The sequence below is a fragment of the Giraffa tippelskirchi genome, chromosome 2, assembly GCF_054371585.1.
Source record: "Giraffa tippelskirchi isolate mGirTip1 chromosome 2, T2T-mGirTip1v1.2.pri, whole genome shotgun sequence".
Lineage (NCBI taxonomy): Eukaryota > Metazoa > Chordata > Mammalia > Artiodactyla > Giraffidae > Giraffa > Giraffa tippelskirchi.
In genome coordinates this window covers 152,597,867-152,616,500 of record NC_137276.1, presented here as the reverse complement: position 1 = coordinate 152,616,500, position 18,634 = coordinate 152,597,867, and the positions used below count along the sequence as shown (strand labels likewise).

The window sequence follows — 18,634 nt, the reverse complement described above, 5'->3', positions numbered from 1 at the left end:
AAGCCGACCCTGGCCAAGTTGTTACCCAGACTCAGTGTCAGGCCCAGCTACACGCCTCCATGGGGGCCACGGCAGACCCTTCCAGCTATAGATCAGCCAGGGGAGGTACATGGCCACCAGTAAGTGGAGACTGTGCTCTTCCGCCAGGCTCAACTTCGTGCCATTCGTCCATCCTACCTTTTTGTCTTTTTGGGGTTTCAATTTTCAGTCCCCTGTGTCTGGTGAGTGAATAAATGAGTGCCTAGAAGAGTACCTGGCATACAGCAGGTATTCAATAAATACTGGTGGAATGAGTAAATGAAAACAGGACTGAAGGAAGAGACAGACTTACTGATGCGTGTCTATTTATTGGCACAGGGTCCTCCAGGGCCAAGACCACTCCCTCCCCACCCCCTTTCCTGTAAAAATAGACTCTGTCCTTCACTCTTCCTACTCTATCTGCTTTGCTGCTTGGTCCAGGGAGAATCAGTCACCCCCTAAGACTTGTACCCCCAAGATGCAGGGACTAGCATCCCTGACATGTACACACATCCCCGCTGAGCCCAGGGACCCTGGGAGGCAGCAGCAAGGTTTGTAAAGGCTGTTGGGCTTCCACTAAGAGCTGAGCACAGGGGGTCTGTCAGAGAGGGCTGGCAGCAACATTAGGAGCAGTAGCACAAGGAACATGGAATAAGGGTCACCCCTGGAGGCAGGGCTGAAAGGAGCTCCATCTATACCCGACGGAGCAGTGAGTGAGCCTTGGGGAGATGTGTGGGAGGCACACCTGCCGGGCCCTGCATGGTCAGCAGGCACAAGAGGCCCTATGGCCACCAAACCCACTGAGCTTGGGACCTAAAGAGGTGGACCCCTTCTTGTGGGAGCTGGTGCCCCCTGCCCAGGCCTCCTCCAGACAGGGTGACACAGAAGAACATCACAGTGAATTGTGGGGACTCTGCTGGAGGCAGGGGCACCCCCAAGGCAGAGGCACGATGTGGTGGCCGAGGAGGGACTAGGACTCATGTCACACCTGTGGTGTGGAGGGGCAGGACACAGCCCAGCTGGCATGTGCCTTCCCTCAACCCCAGAGCAGACAGCCTGGCTGGGCAAGCTACCCCAGGCTCCGGCAACCAAGCTGGCCATTTCTCCCCTGACCCAGGTCTACCACACCTCACAAAGCTGCCCTGAGTTCATGGGGGAGCCGACAGGGCAGCCGAAGTGCCGCAGGAAGTCACGGGAGTTGGAGAGAGTGCCCAGCACGCGGAAGCGGGCAGGGCTGTGGGGGTCGGTCACCAGCCCCTCGTGAGAGCTCTCGGGTGTGCGGACCGAGCACCACACCTGCAGGCCAGGACAGACACGGGGACACAGAGTGTCTAGTGTGGGCGAGGCCCCTGCCCCAGCTGCAGCAGAGCCATCCCAGGGACACATGGCATCACCACCCCAGCCCCTTGGCTCAGGAGGCCTCGGGGACACAGAAGAGGGCTTAGCCAGCATCTCAGCCCCAGGGCCTTGCTATGAGCACCAAGGGAGGAGAAGGCCCCTGCTCTCTGAAATTCCTCGAAGGCCTTTCAAAGCTGCCTGGACACAGGGCTGCCCAGGATGGACATGTCTGAGGGGAAGAATTCCAGCCCCGGATACTGCCTGCCGTAGTGCAAAGTACCTGGAGACCTTGCTGAGTCTGCCACTTACTGTCTTCCTGGGTACCCCTGGACGAGTCACTCTGTCCCCGAGCTTCCTCCTCCACAGCCACCTCACAGGAGCATCATGAAGATCAATCCTGCTCCCTACCCCCTGCCCTTCGAGATCTGCAAAAGCCTCCTGAAACCTCCCTCCTCCGGCCTCCTCACATGCTTTTGTGGGCCCCTCAGGAGGCTGACCATGAGGCCCTCCCAGACCACTTTCCACACTCCCATTTCAGCCCCATTTCCCAGTCCCTTTTCCTGCAGGCCCCAGACTTCTAATGACATGCCTGGGAGGTAGCGGGAGAAGGGAAGACCCCTGGCCTCCCAGAAGGACAGTACCTGGGCAAATCCCACAAAGAAGAGCTGGTGGTTGGTGAGTCCCACAGCTGGCAGCTGCTGCTCCTCCCCATGCTTTCTTAGCCATGCTTTGTAAGCCTGGGGTTGGGAACAGGGGTGGCAAGTGTGTTGGGGCCTGCCCTGCCCCCGCCCCCAGAACAGGTGAGCCTTAGCCCTCAGAGGGCCACTCACGTTGTAGGCAGCCTTAAGCCCCCCATTGTCAGCAATGTTCTCCCCCAGCGTCTGGCGCCCGTTGAGCTTCTCCCCGTTGACGTGGTACTGGCTGTACTGCTCCTCTATGCAGGCTGTGTGGTTCCGGAAGGCTGCCAATGACTCATTCTGCCACCATGGCCGCAGGTTCCCTTCCTTGTCATACTCGCGCCCTGAGGAGAACTAACCTTTGCATCCTACTGAGACCAGAACTCAACCCTTGGGGGCACCAGTGCCCCCATTGGCTCTCATCCACAGATCCCTCCCCCCGCGCGCCCCCCTCCTGGCCAGGGTCCATGGGGCCTGCTCCCAACATCCCAAGGTTTTACAGGAGCCATGAGCAATTCTAGGCTGGAGGACACAACTGCATGGACCTCTACCTTGGTCATCAAAGGCATGTGTCAACTCGTGGCCCATCACCACGCCGATGCCACCGAAGTTCAGGGCCCTGGGAGGTGAGGAATGTTGAGTGAGGACATGGTGGAGGGACACCTCGATCTCAACTCCAGCCCTGCTCCCAGCTCACCCACAGGCCCAGGCCCCAGCACCCAGTCCCTCCTGCCTCAGACACACTTGGGGTGGTTGCAAGCGTAGAAGGGGGCCTGCAGGATGCCAGCAGGGAAGACGATTTCATTCTTGGTTGGAAGGTAGTAGGCGTTCACTGTCTGCGGTGTCATGCTCCACCTGGGGGAGGGAGAAGCTGAGACGGAGCCTGAATCTCCTGATGTGCAGCAGCCTGACCTACATCCTACCAGAACCTGGTGCCTCATTTGGGATCCATCTTACCATCCCCTTCCGTCTGCTCTGAAAACTTCCCCCACCTCTCCTGCTGCCCCAAGTGTTGGCAGCCCCCATTCTTACTGGTCTCGGCTAGGAGGTTTGCGGAGCTGGTCAGCCATCACCTTAGCAGAAAAGTTGTACAAATTCAACATGTTCTGGAAGAAGGAATCTTCAGACACTTCATACTATGGGAATGGTAAGAAGTAGAAAACAAGCGAGAGAACACGTTAGAGAAGATAATAGTCCCAGTTTGGCTACTAGTTAGCACCTTACTGAGCCTCAGTTTCTTCAGCTGTAAAATGGGTGTAAAATAGCTAACAAATAATAACTTGTCAATATTATTTTGCAAGTACTTTATTTTTTTATATACTGTCTCCTTTGATTATCACAACAATCTTGCCAGGTAGGTGCTAACAGGACCCCCTTTTACAGATGACCAACTTGTCCAAGGTTACAGTTGGGTAGAAACAGATTTGGCTGCAAAACTCTATTTGTAAACACTGCATTCTGCTGCTGTCCAGCCTGCAGCCTGGCACAGAGCCAGCAAAAGGAACCAACAAGCACTGCTTCTGAAAGGAACCGACAAGCACCTCTTGTACTCGCAGTACTTGAGTCCTATGCCCAACCCCCCCTCCCCCCACAGAGCTAAGGTTCAGTACTCATAGGCAGGTACTCACCCCATCATAAACATCATCCAGCTCTTTGGGCTCCAGGATGAAGTCCGGGAAACCAATCATATCATAGATGGCATCTGCCTGAAGAGACCAAGATAAGGATTTCCCTCCCCAGACCCCCCCAAAACTGTATTCTCCATCCTCACCTCAAGATGGCGCCCCAACCCTGGCCACTGCTCACTTTCTCCTTGGCCGCCTGTCGGGTCTTCTCATCCATCCAAACCAACTGTCCCAGAGCCTCCTCAAAGGCGGTCCGGATCTCGCTGATCATCCCCTCTGCCTGGGAGGGAAGGTGCACAAGTCGGCCTCCCACACGCATTAATGCATCCTTTGTCCCTGTTCACCCTAGTGCCCCATCCCTGTCCTTCCAGACTCTTGAAATAGGGCTGAGCATCCGGAGAGGATGAGAAAGAAACATGATTTGTGAAAGCACTGGGACTGTGATGGTTTTTTCCTAATGAATCAAAAAAACTGATAAGTTAACTGAATTAACATTATAATTTAACATGGTGCTTTGATTTTTATCTGATTGTGAAAGGCAGGCATTAATAGTAGAAAACTGGAAAACTGAGAGGAGTCAAAGAAAATAGATTACTCAAAACCCCTTTCCCTCAGGGACCTCACTTTAAGACTATGCACTCCCAATGCAAAGGGCACGGTTTCGATCCCTGGTCATCCTGCGTGACACGGCATGGCCAAAAAACAAAATCCTATCTCTCAGAGATAACTCCTTCTAAACATTTTGATTACCTATTTCTAGTGTCTTTCCCTGATGGGATATTCATATATAATATAGAATGATGTTGTGCAACATATATATATATAAAATAAACTTTTTTTCACTTAACAATCATCTAATGCTGCCTTATAATCCATCCTAGTCACAATTTGTTTTTCCTGTCCTCTATATTGGACATTAAAGCTGTTGTCATTTTTGCCTATTATAAACAACACTGCCACTTACATCTTTGTAAGTAATAAAAAATCATGTTTCTTTCTCATCCTCTCCAGATGCTCAGCCTTATTTCAAGAGTCTGGAAGAACAGGTATGGGGCACTAGGCTGGACAGGGACAAAGGATACACTTTTGCCTATTATAAACAACACTGCCACTTACATCCTTGTAGGTAATATCTGAAGCACAAACATTATCATCTCCTTATAAATAAATATTATTTTTCTAATTATAGAGCTAATATCACTCATTGTAGAAAACTTGGAGAATACAGAAAACTTATAAAAGTAAAAAAAAAAAAAATCCCTCATAACCCCAACCATCAAAAGTAATCACCATAAATTTCCTCCCAGTTTTTTCCCTGTTGTAGTTATTTAGTCCTGAAGTCGTGCCCAACTCTTTGTGATCTCAGGGACACCCGCCAGGCTCCTCTGTCTATGGGCTTTCTCAAGCAAGAATAATGGAGTAAGTTGCTGCTTTCTTCTCCAGGGGATCTTCCTGACCCAGGGATCAAACCTGCATCTCCTGCATTGGCAGGTGGATTCTTTATCACTGAGCCACCTGGGAAGCCTTTCTTCCCTTTATGTACATACAAATAGAGGCAGTGAATTTTAACTAAAATGAAGGGTAGTGTTGGAAGGACCTGGAAGACTCACAATTTCCTTGCTCTGCCGGTCAAATGTGGCCTTCACAAAGAGGGAGCCCAGAGCAAAGCCAAGTGCGTCATCGGTGTTGGAGATGCAGGTCTGCCACCTCGGTGTGCAGGACTGGAAGCAGAAAGTACAGGTCCCCCAGAGATTGCTCTGCCCTCCAGTCTGAGGGTCTTTCTCTGTCTCTGGGGCCAGCCCCTCTTAGCTCCACACATCAGAGCCCTGGGTTTGGGGTGCTATCTCTCCCTCAGACTCCAGGGAAAATGAAGAGCAATACTGCAAAGCATGCCAACTCCAGCAGTGAAACTTCAGGAGGTGCATGTATGGTGCCCACTATATTCTCAGCACTCTCCTCCTCTTAGTTTCTCAGAGGCCCACTGGGGTCCAGATGTTTCTTACTCAGCTGTACTTCTCAGTCTTACATCCAGTCAGTCCCACATGCCAGAAACCAGGGAGTCACCAGCTTCCTCCATCTCCCTACCTCCACATTCAGTCTATCACCAGATTCTAACTCTGCTTCTTAATCATCTCCTCCATCCACCCTTTGCCACTTCCCTGCCCTATAACACTATCATCTCTTGTCTGAAGATTTCAGGGGCCTCCTAACTAGACACTCCAACTCCATTCTCATCCCTGTCCCCTGTCACTCCCCACCATCTGTCTTCCATTTAGCTGCAGAAAGATGACCTAACATATAAATCCAACCAGTTACACCCCTGCTTAAAACTGTCCGAGGTTCTCCATCCCTGAAAGAAGTCAGGCCAGGCTTCCTAGGTACAGCATTCAGATCCCTCTATGGATCACCCCAGGCCAGCCTCACCACCCTCAGTCTCTCAGGTGCCCTGTCCTCAAAGTCATGCTAGAACACAGGCAACACCACCACACTCCTCCTGGCCTCTGGGAATCTGCACATCCTACTCCTTCAGCCTGGAATGCCCTTCTCTCTTCCATTACTCCACTCCTCAGGTAAAATGTGCTACCCCACCTCTGTCCTACAGCACAAAGAAGGTCTTTCATTCAGCGTGAGCATCCTAGAATATAATGTCTGTTTACATAACTCCTTCCCCCACTTAACAGGGCTTCTTGAAACTGAGAACTGCACTTAATCATTTTCTTCTTCACTCTCATTATCAAAGTTGAGTGCCTACACATAGTGTGTACTGGTAAGTACTTCACTTATGTGAATTCAGTCCTCATAACAACCCCACAAGAAATTTCTGTTTTTCCAACCCAGAAATGAAGAGTCAAAATGATGGTGGAGATATGCTCAAGGTCCCATAGGCCAAGAAATGGAGGAGTTTGGACTGGAACTTAAGTTAGCTTGATTCTCAATTGTGTGCTCCACATGTAAATTAAATGGTGTCTGACACACAGGGAGTGTGAAGCATCAGCCTGACTGGATTAGAAGGTGGGAGCAGAGTCAGAAAACCCACCTTCTTGGTGCCATAGAGAGTCTCCAGCAGCTTCTCTTGTGCAGACTCAAAGCGGTGGTCCAGGCTTGAAGTTGTTTTCTGTACCAGGTTCCAGATCAGATAATTGTTCAGGACACTGGTATGCAAGTGACCAGAACATAAGATAAAGGCAGGAACAATTTCCGCCCCCCAAACCAGTTCTACTAACATGCAGATAACAGGAGTCCCTTAGAGTCATTCATGGGTGTTCTCCCAGAATCCCTCTCTCTGATCCTGGGACCACACACCTGCCTGTAAAAGTCGGGGTGGAGCAAGGTATGGGAACAGAGACCACAGTAGGCCCCCTGAGGCCCCAGCCTAGAAGAATAGCCTGCACAGAGCCCTGAACCCCACCCCTGACACCGTGGGCTCCCCCCAACCTTGGCTCTGTGCGGTTGATGAGTTCCGACACCTGCTGCAAATAATCCGTCCCATACACCACCACAGGCTCAGAATCACCCAGCTCCAGTGGTGACAGCAAGAAGGACAGAAACTCCAGCCAGTCCATGGAGGGCGCCAGGGCCTGTAAGCAAAAAGTCTCAAGCCTCCCTGCCCCCTTGGCTTTCGGCAGACCCCTCCCCTACTGGTACACTGGAACTGGGAGCCCTTTCCATCACCACAGCAACAGCTACTAGCTGCTTGGTGGTCCCTTCCTAAAATAAACCCATTTTTAGGCCTACGTGTGCTTCAATCTGGGCACCCAGTCACTTATTATACAAGGAAAACCACCATCTATGATATTTAGTTGGGCTACAGATTTTCAAATATTTTTCAAACAGTTGGATCAACTCCTCAGACACCACACAGGGTCCCTACATACCTGGCCTCTCCTCCAGAATCCCCCTTACCCAACTTCTCCACAATCCAACGACTAAGAGGTTGATGCCTGGCGCACAAAGGGCCCTCCAGGAGATGCTTCCATTTCTCTTCTGTTTTGTGGGCATCTTGTACAAGTTGTCACAGATTTTTAACATAATCCCTCTATGCATCCCCAGGCAACATGAAAGGGACCAAAGGATGGCCCAGTGGGGGTGCCCTAAAATGGACGCTATTTTTCCTTCCAGGATAGCAACGGTACAGCTGGGAAGCTCAGAAACAGCAAGGAAATGAGGAGAGGACTGGCTGTCTCAGATAGACAGCACTACAGGGAGCTGGGTGGCCTGGGCTGGGGGCTGACCCCTTCCAGCGGTGTCAGTTCCCTGCCTGCCCCACCTGCAGCTCCGCGATGCTCATCTTGTGGTAGATCTTCTCCTCGTCCCGCCGCTGGTCCTGGGGCACCGTGATGTTGGCCAGTTGTATCTCCAGCTCCAGCACCTGCCGCATCTGCTCCCGCGTGGAGGCTGGCTGTCCGCCCAGCAGCATCCCCAGCTCCTCCATGTAGTCCAGGTAGGCAGTAAGCACCTGTTGGGGCCCAAGTCATCCTCAGAGCCCAGCAACAAGTCCTGCCCAAGGCCGAGAGGACTGTTCTGGCTGCTACCTCTGCCCACCGTCTCTTCTGTGGACCTTCCTCAGAGAAGCTCTCCTAGATGACCCTCATCATTTCTGCCATACTGCTGATTGCTGTCTGCTAGGATCTTTTTTATTTATTTGTGCCCTTGTTCATCATGTTTCCCCAAGAAAAAGGTAAATTCCAGGAGAGCACCATTCCAGGTTACAGTGGCGTATTTACCACTGTATCCCAAGGGCCTGGAAAAGGACCTAGCACATAATAGGATCTGTCCAATGGGTGGACCTGCTTCCCATACCACTCTGCCCTTCTCATTTCCTGAAGCCCTTCTGCTTTTCCCAGCCCACCAGTGACCACGTGCCTTCACTTAACAGCTGGGTGGACCCTATGGAGGAATTTGGTCCACATTCGGCTTCAATTCCCTTCTACCTCCCTCCTGCCAGGCTTCAGACTTGCTGCCTTCCCTTCTGGCCTCCAAGGCAGAGGAAAACACAGAGAAAAAATATGTAGTGTCTCCATGTATGTACATGTATCAAATTCTCTGCTGGGGCTTTACATATCTCTCCTATCTCCCCTGCCACCAGAGCCCAGGCAACCCCATAAAGTGAGTACTAGGTTCCATTTTACAGATAACATGACTTCCTGACTCATACCATAAACAAGCCGGTGGCAGTGTCCAAATGTGGCCCAGGCTCGATGACTCCAGAGCCCCAGCCCCAGCACTGCCTGGGCTCAGAACAAACTCACGTCGCCTCAGCCCCTGCGGGCACTTGAGCTGCACAGGGGCAGGGGCTGTTTGCTCTGTTCTCCACTGTGTTCTCAGGCTCTAGCACAGCATCTGGCACATTGTAGGTGGTCAGTAAATATTGTTGACTGACAGATGAAATCCTGTACACAGACCCTCAGCCCTGCTCAGCACTGACTTCCTGTGGACATCCTGCCCTCCCAGGGACCACTTTCACTTTTGCCCCACCCTGGGCTCCTTTAAGGGCCAAAGGCCATCTCTTCTTCCATTCTCTGTACTTCGAAGTATCTCCTTTTTCCCACCTCCCCTCTTCCTGGCTGCTGATGTCAGAAGAAGTCTGAGTACCAATTCCAGTCATCCCAGCTACTAAGGGGGATGGTTGGTTCAACCAGTGATCTTGCCAACCCCTCCCCTTCCCTCTCTCCCTACCTCCTTACTTTCTGCTTAAGCCTTACTTTTATTTATTTATTTATTGGCCATACCACGCAGCTTTCAAGATCTTATCTGGGCCCCTGGCATTGGAAGCACGGAGTCCTAACCACTGGATCACCAGGGAAGTCCCAAGACTTACCTTTGAGGCTTTCCTGAACTCTGCAGATAGGATAAGAAACCTCTGGTGCTGCAGCTTCCCCAAGATGCAGGCACAGACTTCCTACTCAAGACAACCGGTAACACACTAAAAGCTGAGTCGACCATGCAGTTTTCTCCTGAATTCCCAAAATTCCTTCCTCCTCTGACTCAGGTGATATGAAAACCACAAATCTGTTCACACCACTCCCCACTTCTGAGATTCTCTTTCTATTTCTTTTGGGATCAATGTTAAACTTGACCTATAGTGTTTATGTATGACAGGACTCTACCAACCTGTCCAGAAGGACTTGGTCCACTCTCCCCTCCTACTCCCCTCTCTAATCTGTCAACAAGACATACCCTGTCCCCTCTCAGAGCTTTTGCATCAGCCGTTTCCTTTGCCTAGGACTCTCTCTCTCTTTTCCACAGCCTACCCTCACCCTAGGACCAGGCTGGCTTTCTGTTAAAAGACTCTCAGATCGCCACACTTCTCCTCTACCAGCAACTGTACATAGGACAACTGTGTGCGTCCTGTTTCCTGCCTTCTCCTCCACTGAATGGTAGTGTCTTGTTCACCACATGCTAGTGGAGGGTCTGAGGGATGCTTGGTAAGTGTTTGGGGGCAAATGGAAGAAGGACAAAGCCCTTCCTGGTTGCCTTGCTCTATAGAAGTCTCTCTTCCTCCCTCTGCCTCTTGAAATACAAGGATCTCCTTCTTTCTAGTCTCCAGTCTTGCCCTCTCTCTCACTTCTCCAAAGCCTTTGTCTAGGCTTTTAAGGAGAAGCTCTTCAAGCCTTCGGCTCCCTCCAGGCCTGTACTCTCTTCAGGACCCCACTCAACTTTCATACTTGCCTGTTGACCTCTCCAGAGAGATGGTGCCCAGCTCCCTCACACTCACATTGTTGAAACAGGCAGCTCCTACTTTGAGTGTCTGCCACATGCAGAATCATATACCTGCATCCTCCTGCTGCCGCCAAGCACACTATGAGGTAGATGCTATGATCCCCATTTTTCAGAAGAAGAAACAGCCTCAGAGACCTTCATCAACTTGCACCAAGCTGCCAAGCTGGGATTAAAATCAAGGTCTGACTTCAAAGTCTGTCTTTTCTTGTGATAGCAATACCTGACCCACAATGTGCTTGAAATTGGTTGTCCGTGTAAGTACCCCAGATTCTCTAAGGACCACTCCATCATACCATCATTCTGGCACATAGCCTCAACTATCTCTATCTCTTCCTCCTTCCTTTCCTCTCTTCTAACATCCAGGCATTAACAATTCATGATTTGGACTTAGTTATATCTCTTGTGGGGCTTCCCAGGTGACGCTAGTGGTAAAGAACCCACCTGCCAATGCAGGATACTGAGGGTTCGATCCCTTGGTTGGGAAGATCCCCTAGAGAAGGAAATGGCTACCCACTCCAGTATTCTTGTCTGGAGAATCCCATGAACAGAGGAGCCTGGTGGGCTACAGTCCACAGGGTCACAAAGAGTCAGACATGACTGAAGCCACTTAGCACACAGGCATGTCTCTTGCATCCTCCCCTTCCTGATTTTCCCTCTGCCACTTCCTTCCTTTGGGTCCTCAGAGACTCAGAGTCTGGAGTACTGCAGACATTTTTGAGTAACTGATCTCCAGGCTCCCTATCTTGCATCTACTTTTCATACCCAGCCAAACTGCCTTCCCAAAACACTGCTCACTGGGGCAGTCCCTGCCTGCTCCAGAGCATGCAACGGCTCTCTGGGGCCTATACAGTAAACTCAGTGTGGCACTGCAGGTCCCCTCCATAACTAGTCCCTACCCACCTTTCCAGTCTCGCATCTGCTTTGAGCTCTGCACTTTGCTAAACTGGACCCCTTCCTGTGGTCCAAAAACACCTTAGCTTTTCCGTCTTCGACACTTTTGTTTAAACTCTGAGCATGCGCTCACCCAGCCCCAGATATTCTGCAGGGCCTGGCTCAAATGGAACCTCCTTAGGAAAACTTCTCCAGCTGCTGGATCTTGCCTGAGCCCTAGAGGCCCCTGTTGTGAGCTTTGCTCTCAGCTATCTAGGCCCATGAACCCATCTGTACTGAAAGCATCCTGTGACAGAGGCTTTGAAATGTACATCTCACAGTGGGTGCCTATAAGTAGTGTTTCCTGGAAGAGTAAGAGAAAGGAAAGAAGGAAAGAAGAGAAGAAGAAAGGAGGTAGGAAAGAGAAGAAAGGAGGGAGGGAAGAATGCAGGGAGGGGAGAAAGAAGAAGAGGGGACTTCCCTGGCAGTCCAGTTGTCAAGATTCTGAGCTTCCACTGCACAGGGCGGGGTGCAGAGGTAGGGGGAGTTGGGGTGTTGGGGGGAGTGGGCGCGAGTTCAGTCCCTGGTTGGGGAACTAAGATCTTGCATGCGCACACAGTGGAGCCAAAAATAAATAAATTAAAAGAAAAGAAAAAAAAAAGAAGGAAGGGTGGTTGGCTCACAGGAGACAGGATAGGCTCACCTTCCCCACTCTGACCCTGAGCAAAGGGAAAAGTAAACAGGGATCAGACCAGCTCAATAGGGGTGTCGGGTAGATATTCTGAGGATCCTCCTTACTTTCTCATTGGCGGTCCTGTTTAGGTAGTAATCTCGAGAGGGTAGAAAGAGCCCAGACTGGTCCACCTGCAATAGCAAGGTAAGCAGTGAGCCCTCCCCCTGAAATCTAGACTCTTGTGCAGGGAGGCCACCCCAGCCAGCCCATCACAGGGGAAGGGAGTGTGGCCTCAGCAAATAGTCCGTAAGTCCCTCCCCACCCTTCCCCAGCCCAGTACCTGGATAACATTGCTGTTGGAACTCTTAGAGTCGGCACTGACGTAGACAGTAAAGAAGGGGGTGGCCCTATACGTCCCTGCTACTGCCTTCAGCACCTCCATGAAGTTGTCCTGGTCCCAGGGCCCCGTAACGTTCCAGCCACCAATCTGAGTGGAGACCATGGTGGCACCTCTGGCACAAGGCCCCCGAAGCTCTCTGGGGCCACATCCTCTCCCAAGGCCTGTCTTGCTCCCCTGCCCACAGCCTACCCCAGGAGCCTACCTTGTCAATGAGGTCTCGCAGAGGCTGGGCACCCAGCTCCTCGATGCGCTCCACCTGTAAGCAGGAGAGGTAGAAGCGCTGCGTCTTCCGTTCAGCTTCACTGCTAGAGTTGAAGGTGGTGTTTTCTGTCAGAGAGAACACAGGTCCGGGTGGCAACCATGCTAACTGCTGAGAGGGGTCCAGACCCTGGCTTGATCCCTCTCCTTGCCTTCTCAAGGGGGCACTGCTCCTAATGTAGACGTGGGAAGACTGTCAACCACAGCAGAGCTGAGCTTCCTCTCCCCTGTCCAGGGAGACTCTAGATCTCTAAGCCCAACAGATTCCCTGGTGTCTGCTACCCCTCAGCGGTGCTCCAGTGCTCAGAGAGAAGTTCCTTCACTCTCCTCCAAGATCTGCTCTCTCAACCCATCTCCACCCTTCAGGAGCCCCCAGTGTCCGCGTCTCCTATCCCAGAAGGGCTGGCAGTCATCCCCTTATTCATTCCTGGACATTTATTGAGTATCTACTAAGTGCCAAGCCCTGTGTTGGGCACGAGGCACATACCTGATACAACGCTTCCCTGGTGGGCCCACTCACCAAGCAGGTGCTTCAGGATGGCTTGATTCTGGTCCCAGAGACTGTTGAAGGTGTTCCAGCGAGAACGCCCATCAGGCAGAGGGTTTCTCCGAATCCAGCCTCCGCAGGAGAACTGGTAGAAGTCCTCACAGGGGCTCACTCCACGGTCCAGGGACTCCAGGATTTTCCCAGCCACTCGAATGCAGGCCTCTGTGAGGCAAGTGCTGTGGGATGGGTCTGTGACAGGGGACATGAGGGGTGGGGTGTGGGGAGGGTAGGGGACAGTCAGTTGGTCTGGGAGAGGCAAATGCTTTGCAAGGGGCCATGACAACAGGGAGGTTGGGAGGCCAGAGGACAGCTGGCAGAAGTCTTCCCCCAGCAGCCTCCAGAGTCCCCACAGCTAGGAGGGATAGTGACAGGAGTGGGAGTACCTACCTCTGTGGTACTGGACCCCCAGGGCCACGAAGCAACCCAGAAGCACGGCAGCCAGCAGTAGAGAGACACCAGCCAAGACCAGCTCCAGCTGGGTGTGCAACCCCAAGAGGCGTCTGGTCCTCTTCCGGAATCCCACCTGGGGAACAGAGGAGGACCTCGAGCTAGCAAGCTGCAGTTGGGCGATCGGATCACAGAAGTCCTCCCGGAGGGTGAAAGCCCAGGCAGTTTCCAGAGCCATGGAGCAAAGACTGCTAACAGGGTTAACTTGGGGCACAGGGGCAATGAGGCAGGCTGGTTGAGCCCTGAGCCTGTTTTGTGCAACGTCATGGCTTAGAGTCGCCTCACCATAGTCCTATAGCAGAGGCCAGAGATGGAGCTGAGGTGGGGGTAGGTGACCCTCCAGGGCAACCCAGAGAGCAGCTCCTGGGTATGCCGGGCGTCATGCCAGGGCTAGGGGGCCTGGTGAGACAGGGAGGACCCCCTTGCCCACCTCCATGGCGTCCGGGGAGGCCCCGCCCTCTACGGGGGTCTCGGGAGCGTCTTCATTCCGCAGCGTGGCGCGTTTGTACTCCACCATCTGCCAGACAGTCGGGGCGCCGACCCAGGTGAGGCAGAGAGGGCTGCGCGCCCACGGCCCTGCCCCGGCGCCCCTCGCCCGGCCGGGCCCCTCCTGCCTCAAGTGCGGGGCCCCTTCCCTCCAGCCGGCCTAGGTCCCTCCGACCCCCGCCCGTCAAGTTAGTCCGCGAGCCGGAGCCGCTTCCCAACGCCGCGGGCCCCTCAGCTCCTCCCACCCCCGATCCTCTCCCCAGGAGCCCGGGGCCCGCACTCACGTTGCCGCCGCCGCCCAGCTCCTGCAGCGCGACGCTCATGGTGGAGTCGGGGCCGGCGGCACCTTAGGGCTCCCGGCGGCTGGCCTTTGCCCAGGCCGTGGCCTCGGCCCCGGGCCGGGCCCCGCCGCCGCCGCCCGCCATCGCCGCCGCCCCCGCCTACCGGCGCCCCCCTTCCCCCGCGGCGCGGCGCTCCGGGTAGAGGGTGGGGGAAGGGAGGAGCGCGCCGGCCGCGCCCCGCCATCCGCCAGGCGCAGGGTCCTCGCTCCCGGTGCCCGCGGCCCGCCCCACAGAGCTGCACCCAGCCAGAGCCACCCGCCCGCCAGAAACTCCGAGTCTCCCTCCCCACTTTGTGGTCAGCACCCCATCCCAGCACTACCTCTTGCAAGCCTCTGGTAATTTACGTTTCTTTGACCCAGACCCAAAACCCTGCCTAGTCCCCCAAATTGCAGGCCCTCCCCATCCCCTTCAAACACCTTTGAGAAATGACGCTCTCAGGGGAACGTCTTCCCCCAGCTGTCCGCACTGCCCCTCTTCAGCCAACACACCCAGAGCAGCATGCCCGAGGTGACCCACATTCAGGGTGTCAGCATCATATCTATACAGGGAGCACATAGACCCAAAGTACACAGGTAGGCACTCAGCCCAGCACACGGTCCACAAACACACACACACAGCACCACTCACAGACTGCATATTCACACAAAAGATATACACTTACCAGGCACCCAGAGACAACATGTATTCTACCCTGAGGTTCTGGACACACATTCAACGCACACACGCACATACACACAAAAAGTGCTTGGGCAGCATACACACACAGCCCACACTCTGAGTTCCCCCCTTACACGTTGCTTCAAGACTGCACTTTTACTCTCCAAGATAATTCTTGTCATCAGATCATCTCACAAAGGGAGGGTTACAGATGGTGACAAATCGGCAGGGAAAAAAACAGCCATGCACAGATATTTAAAGAAAAGACAAGCTAACACTTCTAACTTGAGAAAAGCAAACCACTTTATTTGGGAGGTTTACAAGGAAAAAAAAAAAACACCAAGCAATATTTAACTGAAAGGCAATAGTGTGGCGTCTATGCATCTGCCATCTGCCTTCCATATTGTCATTCCTTAATCAGCCCTGGTGGTGTTGCAGTCTGCTTCACTGAAGAGTGTCTGGTCGTTTTTTTAAAAAAAAAAAACAAAAATTTTTAAAAAGTGCTTCATCCTCATCCCACCTCTCTCGATTTGACCTGAGAAGGCTTGGAATAGCAGCAAATCCACACCCGTGTCTTGACTCTAACCTCAGTTCTCAAACATCTTGCTGTGAGCATCTCTAACATGGAATGCTCTTGTGGCTGAGAAAGGGTAGATGATGTATGACTGAGAAAATGCTGGATTTCTTTCTTTTGGCATTTTTCACCCCAAAACTGCATGTTCTCAAATAAGAGGTAGTACAGTGTTGTAGTTAGGATGAAGGATTCTGGATCCAGGCTCAATTTCCTCTCTGGTAAAATGGAAATAAGAATAGTACCTATTTCAAAGGATGGTGGTGAGAATTAAATGAAATACTTGTAAAATTCTTAGGACAATTTCTGGCACATAAAGGGTACTCTCGCTGCTATTATTATTGTTGGTGTAGTTATTACTAAAATCCTGTAGGTGGAAATGAGAATTGTATGGCTGGAGGAAGCCTGTTCTGTTTCCCAGATGTGAACATGGGTTCTAGGTTAATCAAGGGTTTCCTGAGCAAGGAACTTTCTCATCCAGCCACGCTGTGGTCTGCAGCAGTACAGCCTTCTCCTGTCCACATGGGACAAGTCTCTGCAGTTCATGTTCAATGAAATAAAACAATGTGGCATCACATTGCTGACCTCTTTCCCACTTCCCCCAAGCCTGGATGGAGGGAAACATGGACACAGGGTCAGTCCTGTCATATGGAAAAATCCCACCATGACATGGCCATGTGAGTACAAGCAAACTTCTTTATAAGGACTTTTCAGCAACAGACTCATAGAAATAGTCCCATGGCTGTTGTAATACCATGCTGTAAGTAGCAAGCTTATATAGCACTGTACCACGGCCAGCCACTGTTCCAGGTATTTTTACATCAACACACTCATTTATCCTCATGGCTCTTATGAAGCCATTTTGCAGGTGAGGAAACCGAGGCATAGAGAGCCTGAGATACACAGCTAGTGAGTAGTAGAGCTGGAATTCAAATTCAAACCCAGCCACTCTGACTCCTCTCTGGAGAGCAGCTTGGCAATATGAATCAAAAGGAGTACATACTTCCTCCCAACATTAGTTGCTAGTCTTCTGCCACATCTTCTCTGGAAGAATAAGGGGAAGCACATAGTTTTCAAGCCAAACATACCTGGATTCAAATCTGGGCTCCATTCTTTATCAGGTATATAATCTTTATTTGAAAGCTCTGACCTTTCATTCTTCATCAAGGTGGGATCGTTTCTACTCAGTGTATTGCTGTGAGAATTAAATGCAACCACATAAGAAAGAGGCTGGTACCTCTATATACAGTATTTCCAGTTTCACTAGGTTTGGCCTAAATGGCTATTTCCTTTCCATGCCTCTTTCATAACCCAGATAGTTTATCAGGTTCACAACTATTACTGACTACATGTTAAGTACCCTATGTATAACAGGCTTGGAGATTCCTCTATTTTATATAACTCTATTTTATTTCCTCCGTGTTTATAATCTTTGACTCTGTTTTATTCTCTCATTCTATTATTTTTCTCTCTATTTTCTGCTCTTATTTTCCTATAAGTTTAATTTCATGAGGTCAGTTTTTCTCTAAATTTATTGTGAATTGAGAGGGAATAGAAAATGTTTTATGTGTTAACTTATGAGAGCCGTATAGTCATGACGATAACAACACACATTGGTATCCAATGTTGACAAAGATGAGAAAAGTGAGCATTTTCATATATTGCTGGTGGCTTATAAACTGATGCACTCTTTTTGGCAATATGAATCAACAGGTGTGTGTACATAAGTTTTGACCTTGAAAGTCGAATTCTAGGAAATTGTTCTAGGAAATAAGCATGTTATCTACAGCATGATTATCTATAGTATGTTTGTATCAGTTAGCTTTGAATGAATAACAGACTGCCCAAACTTAATGAATTAAAATAGCACATTTATTACTTTTCATGTTCAGTAGGTTGATTGGGTGGTTCTTCAGGTCTGGGTCAGCTCACCAGGAGCTGAATGGTCTAGCTGAATGACCTTATTTACATGTTTGGGCCTCAGCTGAGATGACTAGGCCCAGTCTCTGTGTGGTCTCTCCTTCACCAGGAAGCTAGCCCAGGTTTCTTCATATGGTGGTATCAGGATTCCTAGCAACCAAAAACGGGCAATCCCCAGTACATAAACACTTTTCAAGCCTCTACTGGCATCAAATTTGCTAAGGTCCCTACTGAGAAAGCAAGTCAGATGATCAAGCACAGATTTAGGGATGGAGAAAAACAGTCTACTTCTTGATTGGAAGAGCTACAAAATATTTGGGCCATTTTTCTCCTATACCATATGTTCATCTCAGCACCATCTATAATAACACACACAAAAAAATGGGAGGGGATTCAATGTCCAAGGGTAAAGGTCTTGTTAAATAAATCAAACATCAATACACACATCCAAACATTCCATCATTTACGAATGATGGAAAAGAGTTAATACTATCAGGAAATGCTCTCCATATAGAGTTAAGTGGGAGAGGAAAAATAATTCTGAAATCTCATTTTTGTGAAGCAAAAAAGTATAAAAGCATAGGTTAAAAAAAAGATTGAAAGGACATGCAACAAAATGTTCATCAATGTATCTAATGATGAGGTTACTTTTAACTTCTTTATGCTTTCCTGAATAAGAGCTAACAATTCTATTATCTAGCACTACCAAAGTACTTTATGAATGTTAACTTATTCAGTCCTCATGATGACTCAGTAAAAGTCTACCAATATCATTGTCCAGATGGGAGAAACTTAATAACATACCTAAAAAGTCACACATCAAGGAGAAGGAAGAGTCTTGCTTTGAATCTAAACTCCATGCTCTTAACCACTAATCTATTTTTAAGTCAACTGATTTGTCTCAGGTCAGAGTGTGATGTTTGATAAATGGACTACATCATTGGTTTCAAGAGTTTTTTGAAAAAAATCACTAAAACCCTTTTATTGCAAATGTAATGTACTCCAGAAGTATATAGAATAAAAGATTAACTTCATTCTGCCAGGATCCCTGTACCATTCTCAGAGATAACCATTAGCAGTTAGGTA

General features: G+C 50.5%; 1 protein-coding gene across 4 annotated transcripts in view; it reads right to left on the bottom strand.

The window, feature by feature from the left end:
- Positions 1–330: 330 nt before the first annotated feature.
- Positions 331–18,634, bottom strand: part of ECE2 (endothelin converting enzyme 2) — a 31,504-nt gene continuing 13,200 nt past the window's right edge. The window contains exons 1-19 of one of the 4 annotated variants that reach the window (XM_081571252.1): positions 14,344–14,497; positions 14,004–14,090; positions 13,514–13,649; positions 13,100–13,315; positions 12,524–12,648; positions 12,262–12,408; positions 12,047–12,112; positions 7,926–8,114; positions 7,094–7,236; positions 6,696–6,810; positions 5,269–5,379; positions 3,840–3,938; positions 3,662–3,739; positions 3,066–3,169; positions 2,778–2,888; positions 2,585–2,652; positions 2,187–2,377; positions 1,998–2,093; positions 331–1,314 (exon numbers count right to left, since the gene is read on the bottom strand). In XM_081571252.1, the coding sequence (XP_081427378.1) occupies positions 1,138–1,314; positions 1,998–2,093; positions 2,187–2,377; positions 2,585–2,652; positions 2,778–2,888; positions 3,066–3,169; positions 3,662–3,739; positions 3,840–3,938; positions 5,269–5,379; positions 6,696–6,810; positions 7,094–7,236; positions 7,926–8,114; positions 12,047–12,112; positions 12,262–12,408; positions 12,524–12,648; positions 13,100–13,315; positions 13,514–13,649; positions 14,004–14,090; positions 14,344–14,382 (2,298 nt within the window). In that variant the 5' untranslated portion in view covers positions 14,383–14,497 and the 3' untranslated portion in view covers positions 331–1,137. Of the gene's footprint in view, positions 1,315–1,997; positions 2,094–2,186; positions 2,378–2,584; positions 2,653–2,777; positions 2,889–3,065; positions 3,170–3,661; positions 3,740–3,839; positions 3,939–5,268; positions 5,380–6,695; positions 6,811–7,093; positions 7,237–7,925; positions 8,115–12,046; positions 12,113–12,261; positions 12,409–12,523; positions 12,649–13,099; positions 13,316–13,513; positions 13,650–14,003; positions 14,091–14,343; positions 14,498–18,634 lie in introns of those variants that run through there. The other 3 variants (XM_081571250.1, XM_081571253.1, XM_081571251.1) reach the window with 3 other exon arrangements.